The 25,613-nt window shown below is 24.2% G+C and overlaps 1 protein-coding gene across 5 annotated transcripts in view; it reads left to right on the plus strand.

The window, feature by feature from the left end:
- The window catches only part of trol (terribly reduced optic lobes), a 169,312-nt gene continuing 143,699 nt past the window's right edge, over positions 1–25,613 (plus strand). For 4 of the 5 annotated variants that reach the window (XM_089228215.1, XM_089228214.1, XM_089228216.1 and 1 more), the window contains exons 1-2: positions 2–320; positions 8,728–8,978. In XM_089228215.1, coding sequence (XP_089084341.1) covers positions 8,883–8,978 — 96 coding nt within the window. In that variant the 5' untranslated portion in view covers positions 2–320; positions 8,728–8,882. Of the gene's footprint in view, positions 321–8,727; positions 8,979–25,613 lie in introns of all 5 variants that reach the window. The other variant, XM_089228212.1, reaches the window with a different exon arrangement.

Raw genomic sequence — 25,613 nt, forward strand, 5'->3', positions numbered from 1 at the left:
CACGAACACGGACCGTAACAGACGGACCAAACTTCCACTGTTAAGCCGTTCCACGCGTGTGTGCGAGAGTGTATATGTGTGGTGCACGTGTCTGTCTGTGCGAGTGTGTGTGTGAATGTGTGTTTAATATTTATTTTCTTGAATAATAATTTATTTATAACTAATCCGGCGATGTAAAATTATATAATTGTTTGGATATATATGCATTTATAATAATATTATATACTATTATGTATGAGTACACTTGATTATTTCAAAATCGACAATATATATGTAAATGTAAATATGTCGTAAACGAATAATATATTATATGATACAATGTGAGTATACAACGAGTTACCAAACTATTAAAATTATCATCCAATTAATATAATATTATAAGCAGGTAAAAATTGTATGACCAAAAATATTTTCTTACTTCAAAATATTTTATGTTAATATATTATTATAAGACGTAATGCCACTATCATTGTTTTGGGTTTTATTTTTGTTGACAAGTACTTTCCCAGTTCTAATTTTATAAGTTAGAATATAAAAATCAAATTTTTACCTACATATTAAGTTCTTTATTTTGTATACTAATAAAGTAGAATATCATCTTACATTCGTATACCCGTTTTTATAACTACATAATTATTGAAAACGGCATTTTTGTGGACCTATTATATAATTTAATATAGAATAAAGCTAAAAATACTAAAAGTATATAGCATATAATGGCTATTTTCACTGTTCTTTGATTTTAAACCAATAATACAAATGCTTTCATAAAACGCTTGCAAATTGCAAATATAATATACATTTATAATAAATTAACAAGCTGATATTTAAACAAAAAAAAATTATAATACCTATAAGATTATATATATTGTATTTAAAAGTATTATCTGAACAAACGATCAAAGAGAAGTTTTATACAAAATATTTTTAATGAATATAAATTTTTCTTCTCAATTTTTATTGATTAAAGACTTAAATTAAAATTTCAAAAAAATTTATTTCACTTTTTGCATTTAAAACATATTTAAGTAAGAACATAAGAACATAAAATAAAAATAATACAAATTCTATACCTAAAGTAAAATACTAAACATCTCATCTTATGAATTATCTTAAAATGATAATTATTAAATCATATTTTTTTCTAGTAACTAATAAAATAACTCTAAAAAACGATATTTTATTATATTAATAATTTAATAATTTCTGATGTTTTCGGTACTTAGAAATGTCACAAGGTGATTTAACATGATTTAATAAATTTAAAAATTAGAGGCGTTGCAAATTATAATGTACATAATACATATAATATAATATACCTACTTATTTAGGTATTTGTAAAATATGTTAATTGGTAATTTAAATCAACTATATACCTATTAAATTAGTTATGATTTATAAATACAGTTTTCAGTATTCAGTTAATGCATATATTATGTTAAAAAAGTCACATGGTTTATTAATTTTGTTACTTAGTTTTTAATTTTATGTAGTTTTAGGTATACTATATAGAATCAGGTTATTATTCTATCGCTTGATTTGAATTTTTTTCTTATACTAAGTAACTAAGTTTACACAAGGTTTTTTTTTACATTATACGAACTAACGTTTATGTTAACATTTAATATTATTTCTCGGCATGGTATTAAACCTAGGGAATTGGCAAGAAGATATGAATCTATTTTTGAATTTTCATAATCAAATAGTGAGTTACGGTTGTTGCATAATTACGAATTTTAAAGTATAATCGCATTGCATATAAAAAAACATGGTATTTAACATATTTCATAATATAATATATACATTGTTTAATGTTTGTTTATGGCTGATTTATTGAAATACTATTAAACATAAATACATAATATTGTTATAATCAATTTTTTTTTTTTTTTTGAATAATTTCTCATTCTCATTTATTTATAAGCAAGATAAAATGTAAATATAATTGGCAATATTTACTTCACACAAAATTGTTTGCATTTTATTATAATTATGACTGGTATCATCGTGTAATGTGTGGGGTGTGGAATACAAACAATATATTTAAGAGGACGTGATATCCGCATGTGTTGTCTCCGTCTTACAAGTGCGTAACAAAGCAAATTTTACGCTTAGAAGATCACGTTTAGCTCCGTTAGTTTAATATTTAGAGTGAATAGACTTCTTATAAAAAAGTAAGGTAAAATAATTATCTAGGGCTTCTTATAGGATTTTTATTATATTTTAATTTTTATTTGAGTTATGAGTATTTTAAGATAAACAAATAATTTACAATTTTAATATACTCATAACTTGCTTTAAAATTAAAATATAATAATAATCCTAAGAGGAACACTAGATAATAATGTAACCTTTAATTTTTATGAGAGGTCGATTAACTCTGTATTTTAAACTAACAGAGCTAAACGTGATCTGCTGAGTGTAAAATTCGCCATGTTACGCACTTGTAAGACGGAAAACACACATACGGGTATTACGTCCTTTTAACAAAATATTTCTCAACAGTTAATGTACTTTATTAATTTTTATTATTGAATATTATAATTTAGTCGAAATAGTAATAACTAATAACTAATGAGCAACTAAAATATTGTTGATCCTTTGAAATCTATTTCTTTTAATTTATTTGTTATCATATATATATATAGTAAATGACATAAAATATAATTTATATGTTTATATATATTGTAATGTACACACTTAAGTACGTGATCCGGATATTTAATGTGTAGAAACTAGGGTATTAGTTATTACTTATTATAAGTTAAAATATTGACTTAAGTGTATATGTATTCATTCAAAATATATTGATGATAAATAATAATAGAATAAAATTAATAGTATTATAAAAATTTGCCAGATTTGAAAAGCCTTTTTTAATACCTATTTATGATTAGGTATAGACTAGAAAATTAGTATTTCTCGGATTCGTATGTAATCAGCGATGACAATTTACAGTTTATTTAGGGGTTTATTTCAGGACTATTTTCATCGATCAAAAGTATTATGTATTGATTATTTTATAATATTAAAAGAACTCCAAATTAAATTAGTTCTGATTCAATAAAATGCTGAAATAAGTGTGAAGATTTTAAATTTTTTTGAAAAGCATCAATAAACCTCCCCAAATTCAAAATGTTTTTTCGATTACAATCATTTGTTTTTTCAATAATTTTATTTACACAACTTAACCAATATATTCTTGTCAAAGTGACCATAGTTTAAAAGACATGCTGTTAAAAAAAAAATACTCGTGGCTTATGGCATTTTAGTTCTAAATCACATGATCGTCTAAAATATTAAATAAAGCATAAACAAATAGTAAGAGTAGAAGAAAATTAGAAATTAGAATTTTCTAAAATAGAAGAAGTCATAACAAATGTTCGTAAAACGTTAAAACTTTAATGCCAATTTGTAAACTGACTGTCCATCTTGTCCATTGTCCAACCGACGTCGACCACTCCTATATACCTCGCACGGGCTATTGAAAATATTAAAGTACTTATATTATTTTCTTTTAGTCGAAATTATTTATATATAGGACTATTATAGGTACGTACATTTTAATAAAAATAGATGTAGGATCAATATTTTGCAATTAATTAGTGATATGTATGTAAATAATATTTATTTGATAACCTCTTCGAAGCCCTCAGCCCAATCCAAAACAATACCAACAAAATAAATTAATTTCTTAAACAAATTGATATGTAGGTACATTAGGTACAACCTAATTTAATAAGCTATTGTATATTTTTATGTAACAAAAAATAATTTATATGTAAAATTAATTAAAGAAACTATTGTATCATTTATATGTAACTAATATCTTCATTTTAGTTGCAAGCTAATAACCTTAGCAGTTGAAGCCGTATACCGAATAAGAAAAAAATTATAATATTAAATTCAAATTAACACTAAAATTTAAAAAAATAAAAATATTTTCATTGTATCTAAATATTGTGTTGTTACTTTAAAATGATCATTTTGTAAAAATACATTTATTAAATATTCAAGAATATCGTAAAACTGATAATGCACCCATAAGTATCCAAAATATGGTTTAATACATGACACAATTTTAAACATGAATAATTTATCAATATTCTAGTAATTATATTATTATATTTTCCATAAAACAATTTTTTTTTATTTATTAATTTAATTGTGTCAATACACTGAGTATTTTTACAATGTCATAAATTTATAAAACTATTTAATAGTCCTTGGCCGATTCATATTAAATTTAAATATTTTATATTTACAAATAAATTATTAGGATTGAGCATGACGTGTTTCTTAGGCAATGGACATATTAGTTCTGCACATGGTGTTCTCTGCAGGCTGCTTGATCTTGGAGTGCTATTATAATATTATAGTATAATAAATGATTTTTCGAATAAATGATTATGGTTTTTATAAACCCTATATATTAAAAATAATCAAGTTGAAAAAATTATTTTAATTTAAAATATAGTAAATTTATGTATACTTTTTTTTTAAATTAAATATTATTGTCATTTGTACCTATGTTAGTTTAGGTTCTTCTAAAAATACTTCTAATTTAATTTAATTTTACATAGTGTCAAACATAATATCATTATTATATCCATATGTTGAAAGTTAATATATTTATACTTTAGTTGTCGAATGGTACTTATGGCTGAAAGTATTCTTATTAATGTTAAATTCTTCGTGTTAAATGTTAAATATTTGTCAATTATCATCACACTTATTGATTTATTTAAATAGATTTTAAGCACATTGGTAACACATGATATAAAAATGTATTCTTGTCTAACACAGAGTTCAACATAATATTTTTTTTTAAATCTTAGGCCATGCGCTTATACCCACGTAGGATTTTGCTCCCTCCCACCGTTCCGAAATATATGTAAAATTTGTAAGTATGTTTTGATAACCTACAAAAACATTGATGATTTCAAAATTTACTTAGTGGGTACCTATAAATTAATGTTAAAGCATTAGATTTGGCTTTTTTTAAATCCTGCTATAAAACAAGTAATTATGCTATAATAGCTAAAACTTATAAAATTTACGTAGTATTATAGAGCACGAGTCAATATTTAATTAGTATATGTATCTCGGTAATGATAACTCGAAAGCTAATAATGAATGATGAAGGTTTTTTTTAGTATTAATCTAATAAGGCTTACCTATTAAAATAACAATGTTTGAATGGTATGTACTGCATGGGATATTAGAGTATATATTTACCTAATTTTATTGTAATAGTCAGTAAGTTTCCTTTTCTTAGGTAGGTATAGGTATTTTTTACAATAATAGATTATATATATTTATATATGGTGTATTATATATATTCCTCGTGAATTTATACGTTTTGAAAAATGTTTCATGTAGATAATTTTATTTTTGAATACAATTAATTTTTTCAAAAGGTTAATGTACCATCAATAAAATTGTGATCTTTTTAGTTTTGGTTTTGTATTTTTTATTTAATTTTCGAAATAGATTAATTAAAATGTCAAATAATGGTTATTGATTAAATATCAGTAATTTTTTGTTTATAACTTATAAGCTTTTAAAGTTTAGATAAGAACATTTTGGATCGATAGAGTTACACTTCGAAATCATTGTGTGGCTTCACAAACTACAGCAGTCATTTAAACTTTAAATTATTATGGGTGAAAACAGCTATTAGTTAAAAATTCAATTGTCATTTCATACAATTTCTATTCTAAACTATAGAATAAAGAAGTAAAAATCAATGATATTAACTAAAACAGTTCTAAAATTAAAAAAAAATTGCCATCTAAATAACTACCTATTATAGTTTTATTTTATTTTTATAAGAATATACCTAAACGGTATTCGTGGTTTAACTACGTTAGTTAAATAATAGTAAAAAGAGAAATATAACTATTTTTGAAGCTGTATAAAGTGCTGAAATGAAATTAGGATAAATTAGAACCTAACACACATTCGTAATTTTTTAGCCGCTGACGTTTCGGGCATATAAGTCACATGTGCGGTCTCTTTTCTAAAACGTTGACATTGCATGTTTATCGAGAATAATTAAATGGTTTATGATCTCTGGTTTACCAGTTTATGGGTAACTGCAGCGTTTCGACATTTCCCGGAACAAATGTTTCTGTCATTAAGGTAAAATTTGACTACACGTACACAAATACATTGGACAAATTATGCGAAATATACATTTTGTTTACGCGTCGGGCGAATAGAATGTGCTGTTTACGGTCTTGGCAGGAAACATATGAATTATTATTATGTAAGATAATTTTTTTAGTCAATAAAGAATCAAACAAAACATTTTGGTTCAGCATAAAAATGTTTATTTATCATACCGATTCCGTAAATTTTGCTGATTATTTTCGTTACGACGTTTGTCCGACAAAAAATAACTAAATTTTCTTTTTATAAAGGCATCCGTCTTAATTCACTAACTTCAAAGCTGAAAGATGGGTGGCTATAATGGTTTGTGAATTGTGATATACTATTTTAAAACAATAACTACGATTTTCGTATTTAGAAGAAGCTTGGTTAAACCCGATTTGATGTAGACATTTTTAAATGTTTATACATATATGTTGACTAGATAGTTTTTCTTTCCGTTCGGATGAATATCAGATTTAATATAAATTCTAATGTATATCCATAAAAATTAGACAAATGTATGCAAAAAAGTTGTTGTGTGTACTAATGAGTTGTACTAAACTTTTGAAAAATCTAATATTTTTGATTTCAAGTTCTTCCTCAGAAGTTTTCTTGTTTTTATTCCAAATGGTCAATTAAGTAAAATACTAGTTTTAATATCTATGAATCCCACACACTTTTTATTAAGCAACGCGGGAAATATTAGGTTATAAATTCATCGGTTTAAACATAATAATAATCTTCAATTTTTATTACAGCAAAAATGTAGGTATATATCATTAGTACTTTGTCATTGCATTATCTTTTAGTATATATTATATAAGTGTAGAAGAAATTGAGTTCACAATCAGTTTACATACACATCATGACATTTTATATATCTACTACTCTATTAGGTATATGGCAATCAATAGGCTCCTGCAATATAATATATAGTCTTATATTATACACTGATCTGTTAATAAATAAAATATCAACTCTGTATAATACTATGATTTCATTCAATTTAGGGAGTAGCATAATATGTATATTGGAATCAATTTTTTACACAAATAATTTAAGTAGGTATGTCTTATTGGTTTGACTAAGTAGTTTTTTATTCCTTTTTATTTTTTAGAAAAATATATTGTTTTATGATCATTTATGCTTAACTTAAGCATCTTTTATTCTTAATAATAGTTATTTAAAACGCATATTGCAATTAATAAAATAAATAAATAAATAAATTGCAAACCTTTATCAAAAATTGTGTAAATAGCTTCATTGAAATTTTTCATTAATTGTTTCTTTAAAAAGTAATTTTTTTTTGGTTTATATTTCCTATTTTACTATTAACTTAATATTACCATATTATGTACCTATCTAAAGGTATATATTTAGTACTTAAAAAGTTGATTAAGCTATAGGCTATATAATAAAGATTATGTGTATTATGTTGTTTTAAATATCAATATTATGATTACTTAGTTATTCGATATTTTTTTTGAATCTTTTAAAAAATTTATTAATTTTTATATATATTTTTGATGTTGAAGCTATTATAAAAATTATTATTATTTTAAAATAAAATTATAAACCTAAATTGATTATTTACTTATGATGATAATTGATGACCTTAGTTTCGACCTCTTGCTTAAAATGTGTTGTTCTTGTTATTGATAAAAAATATATAAAAAGTATATAAAAAATCTTTACGTGTATTGTATAATATTGTATGCATGATGCATCTAATACTATTCGTACCCTGAATTCATTAAATTGCTACGAATTTTAACTGATATATCAAAATAATTAAAATAAACTTAAATAAATTAATGAGACCTTATTACATGAAATCATATACACATGTATTATATAGTAAAATATTGAATTGGTTATATAGTTTTTATCTCTTACAATATATCTAGGTATTTTTAAATACATTTTTTTGTTGAAATCAGTCAATACTGTAGTCGGTGAACGGAAAAGTATAAGTGAAATACAGTATGAATGAGTTATGAATTTTTATACAAATATACGATAGGTATAGTGTGTGAATTTAACATACTAGTGTCTACGATTTACCTATTTATTATTGGATATAATATTATGCCTGATATTACTATTTGAATTGATTAACTATAATATTCAATCACAAATATTTTTTTTTTTTCGTTTATTTGATTAATTTCAAATGTTTTTGTGATATTAAAATAATCGATATAAACATTATAATGGATAATTTTTATTTCATAATTCTTAAGACCATCGATTTATTTACAGTGTAAAATAATAAATAATTATCCATTCAATCTAAGTATCCTTAGATTTACGTTTAAAAAAGTTTTGTTTATTGTATGGTCTTTGTTATTATAGTTAAAGAATTGTATTAATATTTAGTCTACTGTTGAATATTTTTACACAAATTTTATAATTGCAGCATTAATTTTATTTTTGTAATTTTCCAGCTATAATAAATTAGTAGTTTTTAAACGATGTTTTGAGATAATAATTATTAAATATACCTACATAATAAAATATGTACTATGTACGTACATAAACTAATTAAGCAATTATCTCTTTTGTTTGTAGTTAATCGCCGCCCAGGATCGTGTTTAACAATGGAAATTTGAATCTGAAGGCTTTGCGTTTGTAATCTTCAGTCTTCGTCACTTAAGCAAAATTTTGAGAGTGTCCGTGTGACATAAACAGAAGTTTTAGCATTTTAAGTCAATAACAAGTGTACTATGGTGTATTTACAACATAGAAACCGGATATGGTTATCCATCGGGCTGTTAGTGTTCATTATTGCAGTGTGCTCATCGACAACATCCGTGTTACAGGTAAGAATAATTCTTTACGCTTGAATTTATATACAATTATGTGTATACTCACAATTATTTTAAATACTATAACATAATTTTAAGTATATTAATATAGATAAATATAAATATAAATTCAAGATAATCTATAAAGACAATGTCAACTTTTATATTGTATAACTATCATTTTGTAATTATAGGCTAATAATCCTAGTAATTGAAGCCTTTATGTTAATAAAAAAAAAAAAAAAAAAAAAAAAATATAAATTCTTACTTATGTATATTGTAGTGTGTAAAATAAATATTATAAATTATCATTAAAAAATCATTTAGCAGCTATTAAGCTTAGTTAACAGTGTTAACACGATTAAAATTTGAAGAGAATATTTAAATGATTATAATTGGTGTTTGGCTAATTAATATTATGATGTAGTATTAAGACTTTTTTTTTCGCGTTATCGAGAACCAGGGTGGTGACTGCTGTTAGCATTGCTTCCCCCCAACATTGCTTATATTTGCATAGTTTATTTTAAAACATGTATTCTTATAACTTATTTATTATGTTTATTTATACTTGTATATAATATAAATATAATCAAGATTCAGAGGGGAGGGATTTTTTTTCCATATGTCTGTTATTTGCACCATTTATTGTAACAGTTAAAATGCTTAGTTTGACTTTGAAAGCAGTTTCTGGAAGATAATAAAGACTTATTGGATTAAATGCATAAGTTCCCAACGCCTACCTTTCAAAATAATCGAGAAAATTTTTTTAAAAAAATATGGAAAAACGAGAATATTTACGAAAACTGGATTTGGGAAAATTGACTTTTCGTTGAAATTTGAAACTTATTATGTAATATGTACATATTTATAAGTTACATTATTTAAATTATCATTTTAAATATCTATGAAATTTTCAACATATTTAGACGTAATATTATGAAATTTATCATTTATCATTTATTTAATTTTTTTTCTCATGAATATTGGGAAAACAATTTTAAAACAATACATATGTAATACCTAAAAAGTACCTGGTCGGGTGCCGTTGCCGAGTGCCTGCCCATAAACGCTATTTCCTGATATTAACTTTGTATGGAATTTACTTATTATACTAATTGTATTGTATGAATTGTCAATAATATATGTTTGATAAAATAAAAATAAATTATCATTCGAAAAAAAAAGTTGGAAAATACAATTTAAGGTTCGTCATAAATTGTACTAAAACCAGTGATTATTAATATTATTTTTGTTTCTATATCTATTATCTGGACTCTGGATACAATTGTATTTCATCAACGTTTACTGTTTGCAAAAATTATGAAAATTTGAAAATTATTATGTACCTAGTTATAATAGACTTGAACATTTAACAGTAGAATAAATTTTTGCTATAGTTGTTATAAAATTTTATAATATCAAAAACACAGATGCGCATATTTTTTTATAGATATTTGATATTCTAGTTTTGATGAAATATATTTTAAAAAAACGATTTTAGTTATGACGTTGTCCGCAAATATCAATGGTATAGGTACATAATATATTATTACTATCTATTCATTATTAAATCATCCAAATATATTTTATACTAATTTTAAAGTATTTTACCATGTACCTATCTGTATTTATTATTTATAAGTAGGGCCCGGATTTCAACGCGAAGTGCATCTTTTTTTGGTTGATCATAGATATTGCTTTCCAAGTACATAATTCGTTTCATGTGATGAGTTTTTCAAAGCTACAAATTTTACTCTGCATTTTTTGCATATTTCGGCGTTTTTTTATTTTAAGAGCATTTTTAGCATTATTTGGGTCATTTTTATGGTTTTTAATGCATATTTGTTCAATATGTATTATACAAATTTAGCGTATTTATTAATATATATTTTAGTATTAGTAATATTATATATTTTAATGATAAATTTTAAATTAAAATACCAAATCATTAGAAAAACATAAAAATAAATGACATTTTTAAAGTCATTTTTTAGATAAAATGCATTTTTGGTTATTTTTGTAGCATATTTGTATCGTTTTAGGTGCATTTTAATCCGGGTCCTACTTATAAGCTAGGTATATGTAATACCTACGTTAATTATGATAATATATGATATTATAATAATTTATAATTAATAGTTATGCAAAACTTTTTGACAACAATTTATTAAACCTACAATTATTATAAAAAAAATTACTAGAAGGTATATTGAAATATAAATAAATGATGAAGTACCCTTAGAAAAAAGGTTGATATCGCAGTGACGCACCGTATTTGCATAGAATTGTTCTTTGCATGCAATGATGTATCATTGAATTCTAACATTTTACACATCCATTACAACGGCTTACTCAATGATAAGGCACACTCGAAACATAAATTGAATTTTATTCATAGAAATAGATGAAAAAATAACGGTTTGAATGAATTAATTTTAAAAATTAAAATTGGTTTGTTTATCAATAGGAATACATTTTAACAAAGTTGTTAAAAAATATATCACTTATACGAAAACAAAATATACCATTGTAGGTATAGGGTTGTGTAAAATATGTTCTTATCTAAATGTTTTTTTTTAATTATTTCTATTAACATCGGTGACAATGATAATTTAGTTACATTTTGTTTTTGTTATATTTGGCTGCATAATTTGTTATTTTTTTACAAAATTTTAATATTAATGTAGCTCGGCTGGGTCCGAGTGCTGCGTCTCATATGTGGATAAGTCGAAGCTGCTGATTTCTTCTGTATATTCTGGAGCATTCTGTGAATATGTGGTTTTCTGTAAATTAAATCCCACAATAGTTGTACGTTAATTTCTGTTCTTTTGCTATGATGAGGTATCCTGATGTTCCGCTCGAGCCAGTGGATCTGCCATTTGATTAGGATAAGCTCTTTGTTTATGTTTTTTTTTTTTTAAATCTGCATTAGTTGTAGCATATTAAGTTTTGAGATATCTATAGATTTCATTGCTTTCTTGGATTCTTCATCTGCTTTATCGTTCTCTTCGCTGTTACTGTGTCCAGGAAAATAAATTTATTTTATGTCGAAAATTGATTGTCCATGTTGGACATATACAATTAATAGTGGTACGCGACTGATTGGTAATACACGTAAGTGGTACGCGAAAAAACAAGTTTGATAACCGCTGGTCTAAAGTATTCTGAAGTATTTGGCTATTGAACTCATAGATGTTTTTAGTTAATTTTGTATGCACATTTATTTGTATACCCAAATGAAAATAAAAATAAATAAATAACTAAAAAATATGTATTTTATATGTTTAATATAATACATTTTAAGAATTTTTAATTTTCTGAAAAATAGAACCTGTTCTATTTTAACATTAACTAATAATATAACAAATTACTATTTTAAATGGCCTTAGGGTAGTTCGGCTAGAGAATATTTTGTTAACCTTATTTAAGTTATACCTACGTAAACGGGTTTTTAAGAATAACGATCTAAATAGAATCATACTAGTAACAATATAATAATTTCTCTACCAAAATAATATATATATTTATATGTATATACCTCCTAACTGATATATATATATTTTTTTATAAATCATAAACAATTTGATTTAATAGTAATAACTTATTGTAAAATTTTGTTGGTTCAGACTAGGTAGTTAAAAACATAAACATACCTTCTAATTCTTGAAGTGCGTATTTAGTATTTGGAGATTAATGTATATATAACTCGTTATACAATGAAGATATTTACTCGAATTTTCATACTTTTAAAAGATCCTTATAAGTATATTAGTGAAGAATCGTTACTTTATAATAGGGTTAGGACCATATTAGAAATCGATTGATAACGGGGCCTCCCGGGAAACAATAGTGGATTTCTCTATTCAATATTGGTATGCAAATGATGTGTTGTGTAACTACTAACTAGTAATACCTCAAATGGTTCAAATATGTTACTATAAAAAAATTACACATTTAGTTTAAAAATATTAAATTTACAACTATATAAATTGTATTAAAATTATTTCATTTTTATGTATAAAAAATTATGATATTAAATAAGATGCTATCTTATATAATATATGAGTAGATTTAACCACATAAAACAATCATCTGCTAATTTTTAATTTTGATATTTGATATTTAAAATTTAAATCGATATTAAAAATTAATACATGTTACAAATATATAATAGTTTATATTTAAAAAAATAAGTAAGTGTGCAATATGCCTAATGTCTACTGTCGATAATGATAAAAATTGTTTTTCTTGATTATAATATATTTGTAGAATTTATAGTTTAACAATATATGAAAAAAAAATCATATTATATTTATCTTCGATGTTAATACGATCATTGCATTTATGTTTATTTATTCTTTACATTTAGTCATAACCTCATAACTAATACATTTTCGAACGAAATTAATTTTTAGGAATATTTTTGATTTTATAAAATTATATATATATTTTATTAAGGAAAAAACCTCGGTAATGTGACCATTGGCTTAAATAAAGTTATAATTAGGTACATACCTAGTTATTATTAATGAAAGTATGTGTAATAAAAATTATTAATTTATAACTCTTTATAATATTATTATAATATTATGTAAATAATTAGTTATCGGTGATATCTTAGCGCATTAAACCATAGATAAGATGTTTTAAAATTCTTATTATTACTGAAATTAACATTTTGAATTAACATTTTGTTAGCTTTTTAAATTTGATATACATTAAAATTTTTTTAATCTTTAACCAATACATTGTTTCATTTTTGAATATATACAATAAAAAATAACAGTTATATACAGTTATAGTTAATTATTAAGTACATACCTATATAAAAAATTATTAATTTTAAGTTTTCCTTGAAATAAAAAAATAACTGTCCCATCCTATCTTTCAATTGAAAATGTTATCTTGTAAAGTATATATTTTTAATTTTTATCATTAATTGTTTCTTGAAGTGTAGTTCAAAGAACAAGCGTATATAATGATAGAATTTGGCTTATTTTAAACAAAACTAATTTTTGCCTTGTTTTGTTATTCAGTTATTATAGGAAAAAGTTAGCATTATAAAAATTTTATTTTTCCAATTTTTATTTCAATTATATCAACATTTAATATAATACATAATCATTCATACTACGCTACTATTCTTACTACCTATAAGTAAAAATCCTAATTTATTATTCCTCAGTAAAAATAATTGCTTAAAAACTAAACTTATTTTATTTGCTATTACCTATCTATATTATGAATTTTTAGGTATTGAGTAGTTAAAGGCTTAGCAACGTTTTGTGCTATTGCTGATAATAGATTTTCTTATGTTATTCATTGACATAATAATATCGAGTTGTGTTAAGTATTTACATTATATTGTATGAAATATAGCAAATTTGAGAGATTAAATTTAAAATCAGTACCTATACTTTTATTTTTTATTGAAGGTTACTGCAGTGCGTTATTCATTACCCCCTTGTTTGGGCTCAGAAGGTGTTTTTTTTACGGTGGTATCAAATCAACGCGCCTCTAGCCTAAAAACTGGAATCATACCGGTATTACGAAATGAATTAAAATCCTAAAAGACCACCTACTGGTTTTCGAAACGTCATTGTTATAGGTTATAAGTTATAACACATTATATTTTTATCCAAATATTGAAAACTGTTTAAAATTCTTTGTTCGTTATTATTTTTCAATTAACCATACACGTTTTTTTGTCGATGTCACATCATATAGAATGTGATAGTGGTATTAGCGTATTCAGTATCTGTAGTTTAGTAGGCATCTATGGTGACTGGTTATAGTGAACACCTTTGGAAATCCTTTACGTCTACTCATGCTTCGAAATATTTTGAATGATTTGAAAGTGTTTCTTACTTGAATAACAAAAAATACAAGAATTTTATAAACGTAAGTCTTAAAATTAAAATAATACTTACTTGAATTACAAATATATTTAGCGTTGGAAAAAATAAAGCATGTTAATAATATTTATTTACTATTTTTAAACGTTTTTTAAGTTTCATATATGAGTACTGAGTAGTATATATATTTCAAATTGAGTTAAACATTTTCACTTAAATTAAATTGAGAAATTTACAATATTTGAAGCTTTATATGCTAGCTTTTACGTTAATATTTAGTAAATATTATTTACATCAAATGATATATTCTTTTGTACCTATGTGTGTTTTAAATTTTTCTGCATATACTAATAAAAAGTATAGAGTGCATCTCAATATCATGTTTATATTGGTAGTATATAGGTAGGGTATAAAACGTTCATATAGAAATGTTATAAAATACGTCGAATATTATTTTTAATACCTACTCGTTGAAACAAAGAATGGAAAATTTAAATTTTTTTATGATAGACAAGTGTAGAAATAAGTGTACATAGGAATAAATATTTTATCGGAATGTTTTACACACCTTTGAATTACTAGTTCTTAGAATCATTGAATTGGGTTTAGATCGATAGTTCACTAAAATGATATGGTATTATTTCAATCGATGATTGAGGTTTTATGTTGACAATTTATTAAGTGATTGATACATTAGTGTCAGTTTTAAAGCAATAAATTATTGTTTAAGTGGTATTGGTTAAGTTACATTATTAATGTATAGGTACACATTATTCAAAGCACTCGAGGTTCATTCTGCCCATGTCTTCTGAAGAATAATATAATATTATTACTAAGCATGTGAGTTGTTGTATTGTTATAATAAAATTCATTTATGGCCACGCAATTTAAATTCATGAAATATTTTATGGTAAATGGTGATAAAATAAAATAAAATAAAACTAATTTGTTTAGAGTAAATGTATTTGTTTCAAATATATATATATATATTTCCTTTATTAAAATGAAAATATGAAGATATATTTTGTATTCGTTATTTGTAGTTTAAAAAGATACTACATTTATTTTAAAATTATTTATCATTTCTTAAACTTTTTTAATATGTAAAAAAAAAATAGGTACGTCGTTTAAAATGTATCATATAATTGTGTTATAAATAATTTTGAGTTAAATTTTTTTTCATTTCGAAAGTTTTAAGTCAGAAAAAAATTGATTTTTATTTCAGATTTTATTTGCGTTTTTGTTATGGATTGTAAATCGTTATAAAATATTACTGTGCGTCTGTGCGCCTATATTTTTTATACGTCTTAATGATTGGATAATATTGTAGAAGGTGTAAAAAATGAACGATTAGTTGCTTAAGCTACAGTAAAAAGTTACATTTTAAATTATGCTGTTGAAAAAAATGTAATACTAATGATGTTTAACATGAGCGTTAACATTATATTTTGCGCAGCGTTACCTGTAATAAATAAAAAGTAGTTTGATTTACACACATTCGATACCTAGTTACCTATATAAATAGCATGAGCTAAGAAATATTAATATAATTATTTAAATGTAGCAATATAATTTATATGAATGATTTATTTTTGGTAATTTCTCATAATATTATATTTGAATCCCAAAGACAGTGACATATATTGTATAGACTGTAGGTACTTATAGAAAAACTCCCATTTCTCGTAAAAATTCATATGATGTAATAAAATTTATCATTGATAATAATAGTACCTATATAGAAACCAAATAATTATAGATAAAATAAACAATATCGTTTAACATTTTAAATTATTAGTGAATGAAGTAGGTTATAATTGTTTTTTAAACGACCAAATAAATAGTTATTTTCTCGCATAGCTCGACTTTCATAATATATTATACAAATTAGTGTTGCTATTTATTGAAACAATTTTTCGCAATAACATTACTCATAATCTAATTTTCAATATTGAATATTTTTAATGAAATACGAGTATAGTTGTATGTCTACTACCATTTTAATTCCAACACTATTATTCGTTAGATTTAATATTAGTAATAATAATTTAACTTAGCGACTCAAGTTAAAAATTTTAAAATACTATAATGGCATATTGAGTATATACTATATATAGTCTTCCACTATTGAAACAGTTTGTTACTTTTTAGTTTTTACGTACCTATCTTAAAGTCACCAAGCTAAGTTAAATTATTTGCAGAGTATTTTTTAGTAGTTTCTTAAAATATTTTATTTGCATCCCAACGACGTAAAAATATTGATCGTATACTTGGAAAACAACTTAACTTTCATGTTAAGAAGTTAGAGTTATCAGTTATTGAAACAATCTATTATAGTATCATCATTACTCATAATCTAATTTCCAATATTGAATATTTTTAATAAAATTTAATATAATATAATTGTATTGTATTTTTTTATAAATTGTATATGATGTTGATGGTTGATTGTAGATCTGGTCCTAGTGTTTTCTCCGATTTTTTGTGAAGTATGGTGTTTTTTCTTGTGTCTTCGTATTTTTTACATTCAATGACTAAATGTTTGACCATTTAGGTCATTTCGCATGTTTCGCATCTGGGTGGCTTTTTTGTTGCCATGAGATGGTCGTGTGTGATGAATACTGTGCCCCCTATTCCTAGCCGATGTATAGTATTATTATACCTACCATTATTTTAAATAATTAAATAAAATGCTATTATTTATTTATTATTTTAATATGGTGATGTTGGATAATTGTAAAAAAAATATTAAGCAACTCAAATTTTTATTATAATCTAAAATGAAGTATTCATTATAATATTTGACAACTTTGAGAGAACTTTTGAAACTTTAAAAATGTTAAGTGTTATGATTTTTATTTTTATTTTAATACAAAAAAAAAGTATTTTGAGAATTCTGAACATAATAGTCCATGAAAATGTGTTTCACATATTATGGATATTATTATGCTATTTTTGGAGACACTAATCTGACATGAATAATTCATATCCCCTAACCAATGCTGATATTCTTAAGAAAATGTATTTAAAAATAGAACCGTTCCTCTTGTTTTGAAATATTTAACAAATTATAAATATTGAAACTAAATTAAATCCAACTAATTGAGTTAATACAGTTTATTTTCTTAAAAAGTAAAAAAGTCTGAATTTATCACAATATCAATAAAATATGAAGTGTAGTATTTAACTCATATGTAATAATACGATGATATGTATAATGATAAATTCAGAGTTTTCAAATAGCAAATGTCGTGAATCTAAAAAAAAACATGCCAGCCGGGAAGGTTTTGTATAAATATTTAAAAACGCCTTGCAAACAAAACATATATTCTAAAAACGTATTATTAGTTGGAATCACTTGCCAAGCCATAAATCACGGATGAATTGATCGAGTTTACATCGAACGCGTAAATTTCATGATAAAAATTCCAGCTCTTGCAATTTATGCATACAACTTTTTTTTCATTTTTCGATACATATGTTTTTAGGTGTATAAAAAATTCGTATATGATTGGTACCAGTATTCGAGCTTATTTGTTATTCTTGCACGACATCGTTTATAGATAATATCTAAAGCATTTTAATAGAGTAATCATAAGGCAGGATAATGTTTGAGTATAGGTTAGGTAAGGTACACACATCAGTCGATAAACCAATAATTATGTATTATATATATGTAGGTAAGTTCGTTAATTCACGCCCGTAGATATGGTGCTTTGAGTCATACGATAATGGTCTACTAGGGGGGGAGGAGAAGGGAAAAAAACCAAACCCATCATTATATTATGGCATAATATATCTACATCTCTCTTGGAAGATATTACATTTCGCTAAAATCCCAACTTAATTGTTCAATTACACGCGCATTAATATAACGGTTTTCACTCTTCTCGGATGTCTGTTTTATTTTTTATCGCTGCGTATAGTGTTCACGCACAGTTCAAACAAAGCACGAGTAGATATATATTTTAATATAGAGATCCAAAGTTATTTTTCGGTTACCTACTTGAATTATAATAAAATTTAATATAGATTTAGGCAAAATGAGTTCTCACAATTGTACTGTGATAATGTAATCACATCTATTATTGCTTTGAAGTGAAAAATAAAAAAATAGGAAGTTGCTGTTAATAGCTAAAGTTGACCGAGAATAGATAAGAATAAAATTATTATGTGATTGAACGTAAAATATTATTAGATTAAATCGTATCGGTATTGAATATTTGTGTATTATATGTAATTTAAATACGAATCTATTTTATAATATTGTTTGTGTATTGATTATACATATCGTGTACTTATTCAGGTACTGATAAAGATGTTAAGCCTGACTTTGATATTAGTCAACGGCGAATTAAGTTATTTATTTATATTTTAGTTATAAAAAACAGCTGATTAATTATGTATTAAATAAAATATAATTATTATAGGTATGTATGTACTATACAAATATGAGAGTTGAACTCTTTTTATATAATATTCAAATTTAGTAACTTTTTTTTTTCATGTAAGTAATCTAACTTTTAACATAAAAATGGTTTTACGAATATCGTCAAAAAACCGTTTACTGTAAAATTTCTTATCCTTATAAGGATTGACAAATGGACCTAGTGTAGCCTAAATCAAAACCGGTATGCAGCCGAATATTTTTATTTATCCTTACTAACAATGCACACATTTCAATCACTCACCCGAACAAGCATTGCATTTACAGCTATTGCAGGCTGGGTAACGTCGTATAAATATTATTTTCTGATGTGCTTAACTACTCATGACATTAACAATATATTATATTGAAAAAATAACAATATATATTTTATAATACTACTACGAATATTTTTTATATTTAATCTAATATTTCGTACACAAATTCTTTAAAAAAATAATATTACCGATTTAATAACATATTTTTGAATTATATTTCTTAAGCAATATTTATATTATCTAATATTCAGTTATGCATAATACATATTGTACCTATGTACAAAGCATTGATTTATTAGATATAATATATAAAATCATCTATTGTTTTTAAGATAACATCATACCTACTTAAATAAAATGTATAAATATTTTGACATGAAAATTTATCATATATATTTTAAGTTATAACATTGTAATTTAAATGACATATTGTCTCGCTTAATGTTAAGCAATTTTAAAATAGAATTTATTTTAGATTTTCAAATCTATATGTTATATTCTTAAACTTAATTTGTGTAATAAATCTTTTAAGTAAATTTTTTAAATAAATACCCATTTAAGTATTTATTGGGATGTATGTACATACTAAGTTTAAATTAGTTGAAAATCAAAATGCTGTCGGTTTAAACGGAAAAAAAGCAAAAAGGTAATATACAGTGATTTTTTTTTATCATAAACCACTCATTATTTCAAAAAATATAAATGTTTTTGAAAATATTTTTTTACATAGTTTCAAGTTTTTAAAAAACAACGTTCTTACAAAAAAAAATTATTTTCAAATATTTTTTATCCTTAGTTTTAGATTCTGAACAAAGTGATGAATGTATTGATTTTACAATGATTTGTGTTTTTTTTTTTTTTTGTGTCTGTGTTCAGCATAACTAGTCGAAATAATGCTTCAATTTCAAACTTTGGGGGTGGTTTCCGATGTAAAAGTGAATATCCTTGGTGCATTATAGAGGTCAAAAGTAAACATTTTCCAATAGTTTTCAAAAAAATCGAGAAAAACAAAAAAAAATGACAGAAAAACGGGAACTTTTACGCAAAACCAGTTTTCGACCAAATCGATTAAATACAAGGCTCCTAATACATTGTATAGCAATAGCAGTTTAAAAATATAAAAAATACATAGGCACGATTTTTTTTTATAAGCATTTAAAATTCAAATTTTGACTAAATACGTAAAAATTACGGCAGTGTTCAAATTATGTTAGATAGGAATTCATAAAAGTTTTTCTTTTTAAATCTAAGATTTGAAAATTGAATACAAGGCTCCTATCATATTTTTACAATAGCAGTTGAAAAATAAAAGAAATATGTATGCATATATTTTTTTAAAGCATTCAAAGTTTGATTTTTGACAAAATACGTAAAAATCACGAAAATTCGCAAATTATTTTAAACTAGAAATTCATTAAGTATTTTCCTTTTATATCTAAGATTTGAAAATTTAATTCAAGGCTCATAATATATTTTTACAATAGCAGTTGAAAAATAAAAGAAATATATAGATACAATTTTTTTTTACATGCATTCAAATTTTAATTTTGACAACATACGTAAAAATCACGAAAATTCGTAAATTATTTTATCCTAGAAATTCATAAAAAATTTTCCTTTTATATCTAAGATTTGAAAATTTAATACAAGGCTCCTAAAATATTTTTACAATAGCATTTGAAAAATAAAAGAAATTCATACTCACATTTCTTTTTTTACAAGCATTTAAATTTAAATTTTGACAACACGTCAAAATCACGAAAATTCGCAAATTATTTTAAGCTAGAAATTCATAAAAAATGTTCTTTTTAAATCTAAGATTTGAAAATTTTTAATAATCTATAATATAATGTCCTAGACAGATAAACCGTCTCCGTTCAGAATCGTTTTTCGTATACAATGATACCTATCATTGCATTCAAATTTGACCTACCCTAGTCAGAGGTCCACCCCACCCCCAATGTACAGCGGAGCGATACCCACTTACCCGCTTTTTTATTTTGAACGACTAGGTACATAAAGTTTTAAATTCATATTCCAAAGCGGAATATTTTTCTAAGAATTTTGATACATAAATGTCGAATTTAGGATGAGTAGCTTATGTGTTATAAGTATTTTAAGTTTAGACAAGTGGAGTAGTGGAAAAACATTTTGCAAGGTAACCCGTAGCACTCCACTCCGCTCATCTAAACTTAAAATACTTATAACTCATAAGCTACTCATCCTAAATTCGTCTTTTATGTATCAAAATTCTTAGAAAAATATTCCGCTTTGGAATACGAAATTAAAACTTTATGTTGTCGTTCAAAAAAATAAAAACTTTAAAAAAAATCAAAGATAAAAAAAATTTAAAAATAAATTTTTTCATTAAAAATGTTGTTTTTTTAAACACTTGAAATTATGTAAAAAAATATTTTCAAAAACATTTATACTTTTTGAAATAATGAGTGGTTCATGATAAAAAAATCACCCTGTACATTTAAATGTGGAAAAAGTAGAAAAATCAGGTTCGGGTATAGGCATATTATAGGTACATACCTAGTTAGTACTTATTAGAATATTATATTTCTAAGTTGTTAACTAAAATAACTACATAATTAAAAATATTATTATAATGATTTTCGTATATATGGTTATTCAGTGCCTACCTAATTGTTAGTAAAATCCAAAAAAGTATCTCTCGAAAGTCCAAATAAAATAAACAAAATGCCTATAATTCACAATATATTCAATTTTACTACCGTACGTACTTAATTTACTTGATATTTTTGTGGCACTCATAGTCTGTTTATACACTTTAAAAGTTTAAACAGTGCATTATAATGGTTATACATTTTTAAATAATAATTGTTAGCCAACTATGAATTTTTCATTAATCTCAGAATCTAAAATTCAATTTTGCGTTTTGTATATAAAAATAATTACTTTAGAGCAAGGCTCACCAATTAATATTTTCCGCGGGCCACATTAAGAATTCAGAAAATTGTCGCGGGCCATAAAAATTCAAAGTACATAATATTTATTATAATATGCCGGTTGGCCAAAAATATTTTATTTCTAAATAAAAAAATATACTACTAATATTAAAACTAATGAAAACATAATTAAATTATTGGTTTTTTTCTCCAGTCAGCGGGCTGGTTTAAATGCATTCACGGCTCACGGGCCGGATGCAGCGCGTGGTCCGCCATTTGGTGACCCCTGCTTTAGAGTGTCATAGTTATCAACGATCTTCTTAAATATTTCATAAGAACATTTTTTATTTACAACTATTATTACTGGTTCTACAATTTTGTATCTATTGATAATTATCATAATATACATAGTTATACATGTATTAAATAATCATAATATTACTGTCTATAAATTAATGATAATTAAATACATTTAGGTAAATTATTGTCATCATAATGTCATTATCCAGATACATACATTTTTCAGAATTTAATAAAAAATATCAGCTATGGTTCTTAATATTCGTATTGTTGGATGTTATTAAAAAAAGTTTAATCTGATAGTGATAGGTACTTAACACTTCAACTTAACTCGTTCCGCGTTCGTATAAAAGTGTGTATAGAGACCAATCATAGTACATTTCAAAACCAGGTATATAAATAAAGCATATCATATATTCGTATAGTCTTATTTCTTTTATGTGTGACTATATATTACTATTTACTACTATTTATGTTCAAGCGATTTTGTAACAAAGCCAAAATCCGTGTATTTTGACCGCAGTTCACATACTTATTGATGTAAATGTTTGTTTTGTACCTTTAATTACAATATAGAACGATATTTATGAATAAAAATTCATTTTAAAAACGTTTTCACAATATTTTGAGAAATAAAATAAAAATTGATTTTTCACTTAAATCCTACTCAATATTATTTTTATAATACTTATATTAATTTAGTATGTATTTTTTATTGTTTTAGGTAAACCAAAATTGAAGAAATTTTCAAATTTTTTAGTGGTAAGCGAATATTAATTTAATATTTCGTATTCGATCAAATATAATATTTACTATTTTATTTAAAACAATCTTTCATTCGTCAGTGGACCTACAGGTTTTCGATGTTGAATCATTAATTTCTGGCTATTCAAATAAATTTAAGTATTCCCGTTTTTTTCGACTGGATCGAGGCTTATCTTTCATTCTCACGAATAAATCATCGGTATGATGGATTCCATAGTGCAGATTTAAAGTGAACAATGCCTCTTATTTATTTCTTTTTAAGAAGACTGATTAGGTTATTTTGTTAGAGCTCTTTATTTTCATGTACTTATTCACATCCTCTCACCCCAAATGTAATACGAATCTATACTACTGCAGTATTTGATGTGTAGTGGTACGGCGATGTTTCGAGTGTCAGGATTATAATGGTTCGTTTGCAACAAATCGGAATTCATTTCAGTTTATTCACATTTTTTCTTATACATTGCATTGTATGCTGCTACCAGATTATTGGGGTATTGTTAAAACAGAATAATGGTTAAACATCCTATTATATTTTCCTTAATATTTTATAGATTTATTGATGTTGATGTTTCAATTTTCTACTTAAGTGGTGAATATATAAGATCTGTGTCTTACAACTAGGTTATTCGAAGTGTCTATTGAATTTTAATAACATTCGTAAACTAGTAATATTGAATGTATTAATGTATAGTACACTGGTATAGTTAGTTAACTATTTTTACTATTTTAGTGATAACATAATAATATATCAATTGAAATGTGCACAATTCGTTATAATCGTACGATAATTTATTAATTTAATGTATTAAATATTATTATAAAAATAAATAAAACCAATGAATAGGTATTATGAACCGATTCTTTGCGGGCTTGTTATCTATGATGTATCTATTCAAGCGACTTATTTTACACTGTTATCCATATATTATTATTGATTAGTATCTAATTAATATATTTGTTTTTATTTATAAAAATATATTCAAATTTATACGAAATTCTTCGTAAATATATATATATATATATAATAATATTTTCTATATTTTACGAACTTGTAAATTAATGAAAAAATTTTCAAAATTAACTTAATAGATAATAAAAAAAAAAAAAATGTAAGTTGATTTGAAGTGAACAAAGATGCAGTTAAGTTAAGTTAAACTTAAATTAATTGAAACAGTGAACTAGTATAATAAATTATAATTTAAGTTAATAAGTTCAAAATAACTTAACTTTTAATATATTAACTCGTTAATGCCTAACCTTGAATGTATGATTCATCAATAATAATTCAATATTGTATATTAGTTTACATTGTAACTGTTATATTAATATTATTGTGGTTTAAAAAAGTAATGTTACAACATGACTAAAATCAAATTATTAGTCACCAATAAAATATTCGTTACTATTCACGTTCTATAAATGTCAGCTGAATTAGGATTGAAGTCCTTGGATAGATTATAGGTAGGCATATAATTATCGAGTAATCAAAACCATACTGTTCCTTTATTATTGTTGGATTACAAATTTAAATATTCCTAGAGTAAAATGTATTGCATCAAAACATAAATTAATACGGTTTAGAATAAAAAGTATATAGGTATTTGTAATATTACAATATTATAATAGAATTTCGGGGTTTTCTTTTACTATAGTGTAATGGTGTCCAAATGTCTAATAAGGTAATAATGCTTATAAGTTATAAATAAAGTTAAGATCAAGGTGTATAGGTTATAATAATGATGGTAATAAAACAATTTTGACGTTTACTTTAAATCCCTTTTTATAATTGTTTATTTGTCGTTTGTGTATAATATTTCAAACTGCTTTCAGAAATCAAATATACATATAATCTGTTATATATATATATATATATATATATATATAGGCGAGGTTTTTTCTTTTTTATTCATTTTAAAAGACTATTCATTCACATAAGGTATGATGATATGATATGATCCGGTTTGCATGAAGCGTTGCCGATTCATCGCATAGTGCGCTCTAAAGAGTTCTCCGCCCAATTGTTACGGAGATTTTAAGACGCTATATTGAATTTAATAATACTGTTTATAAAACATCATTTTAATCTTAGCAATGAATCAAATTTTTTA

Source organism: Diuraphis noxia, unplaced genomic scaffold (genome assembly GCF_037042655.1).
Source record: "Diuraphis noxia isolate RWA-SAM2 unplaced genomic scaffold, SU_Dnox_SAM2 contig0005, whole genome shotgun sequence".
NCBI classification, from domain to species: domain Eukaryota; kingdom Metazoa; phylum Arthropoda; class Insecta; order Hemiptera; family Aphididae; genus Diuraphis; species Diuraphis noxia.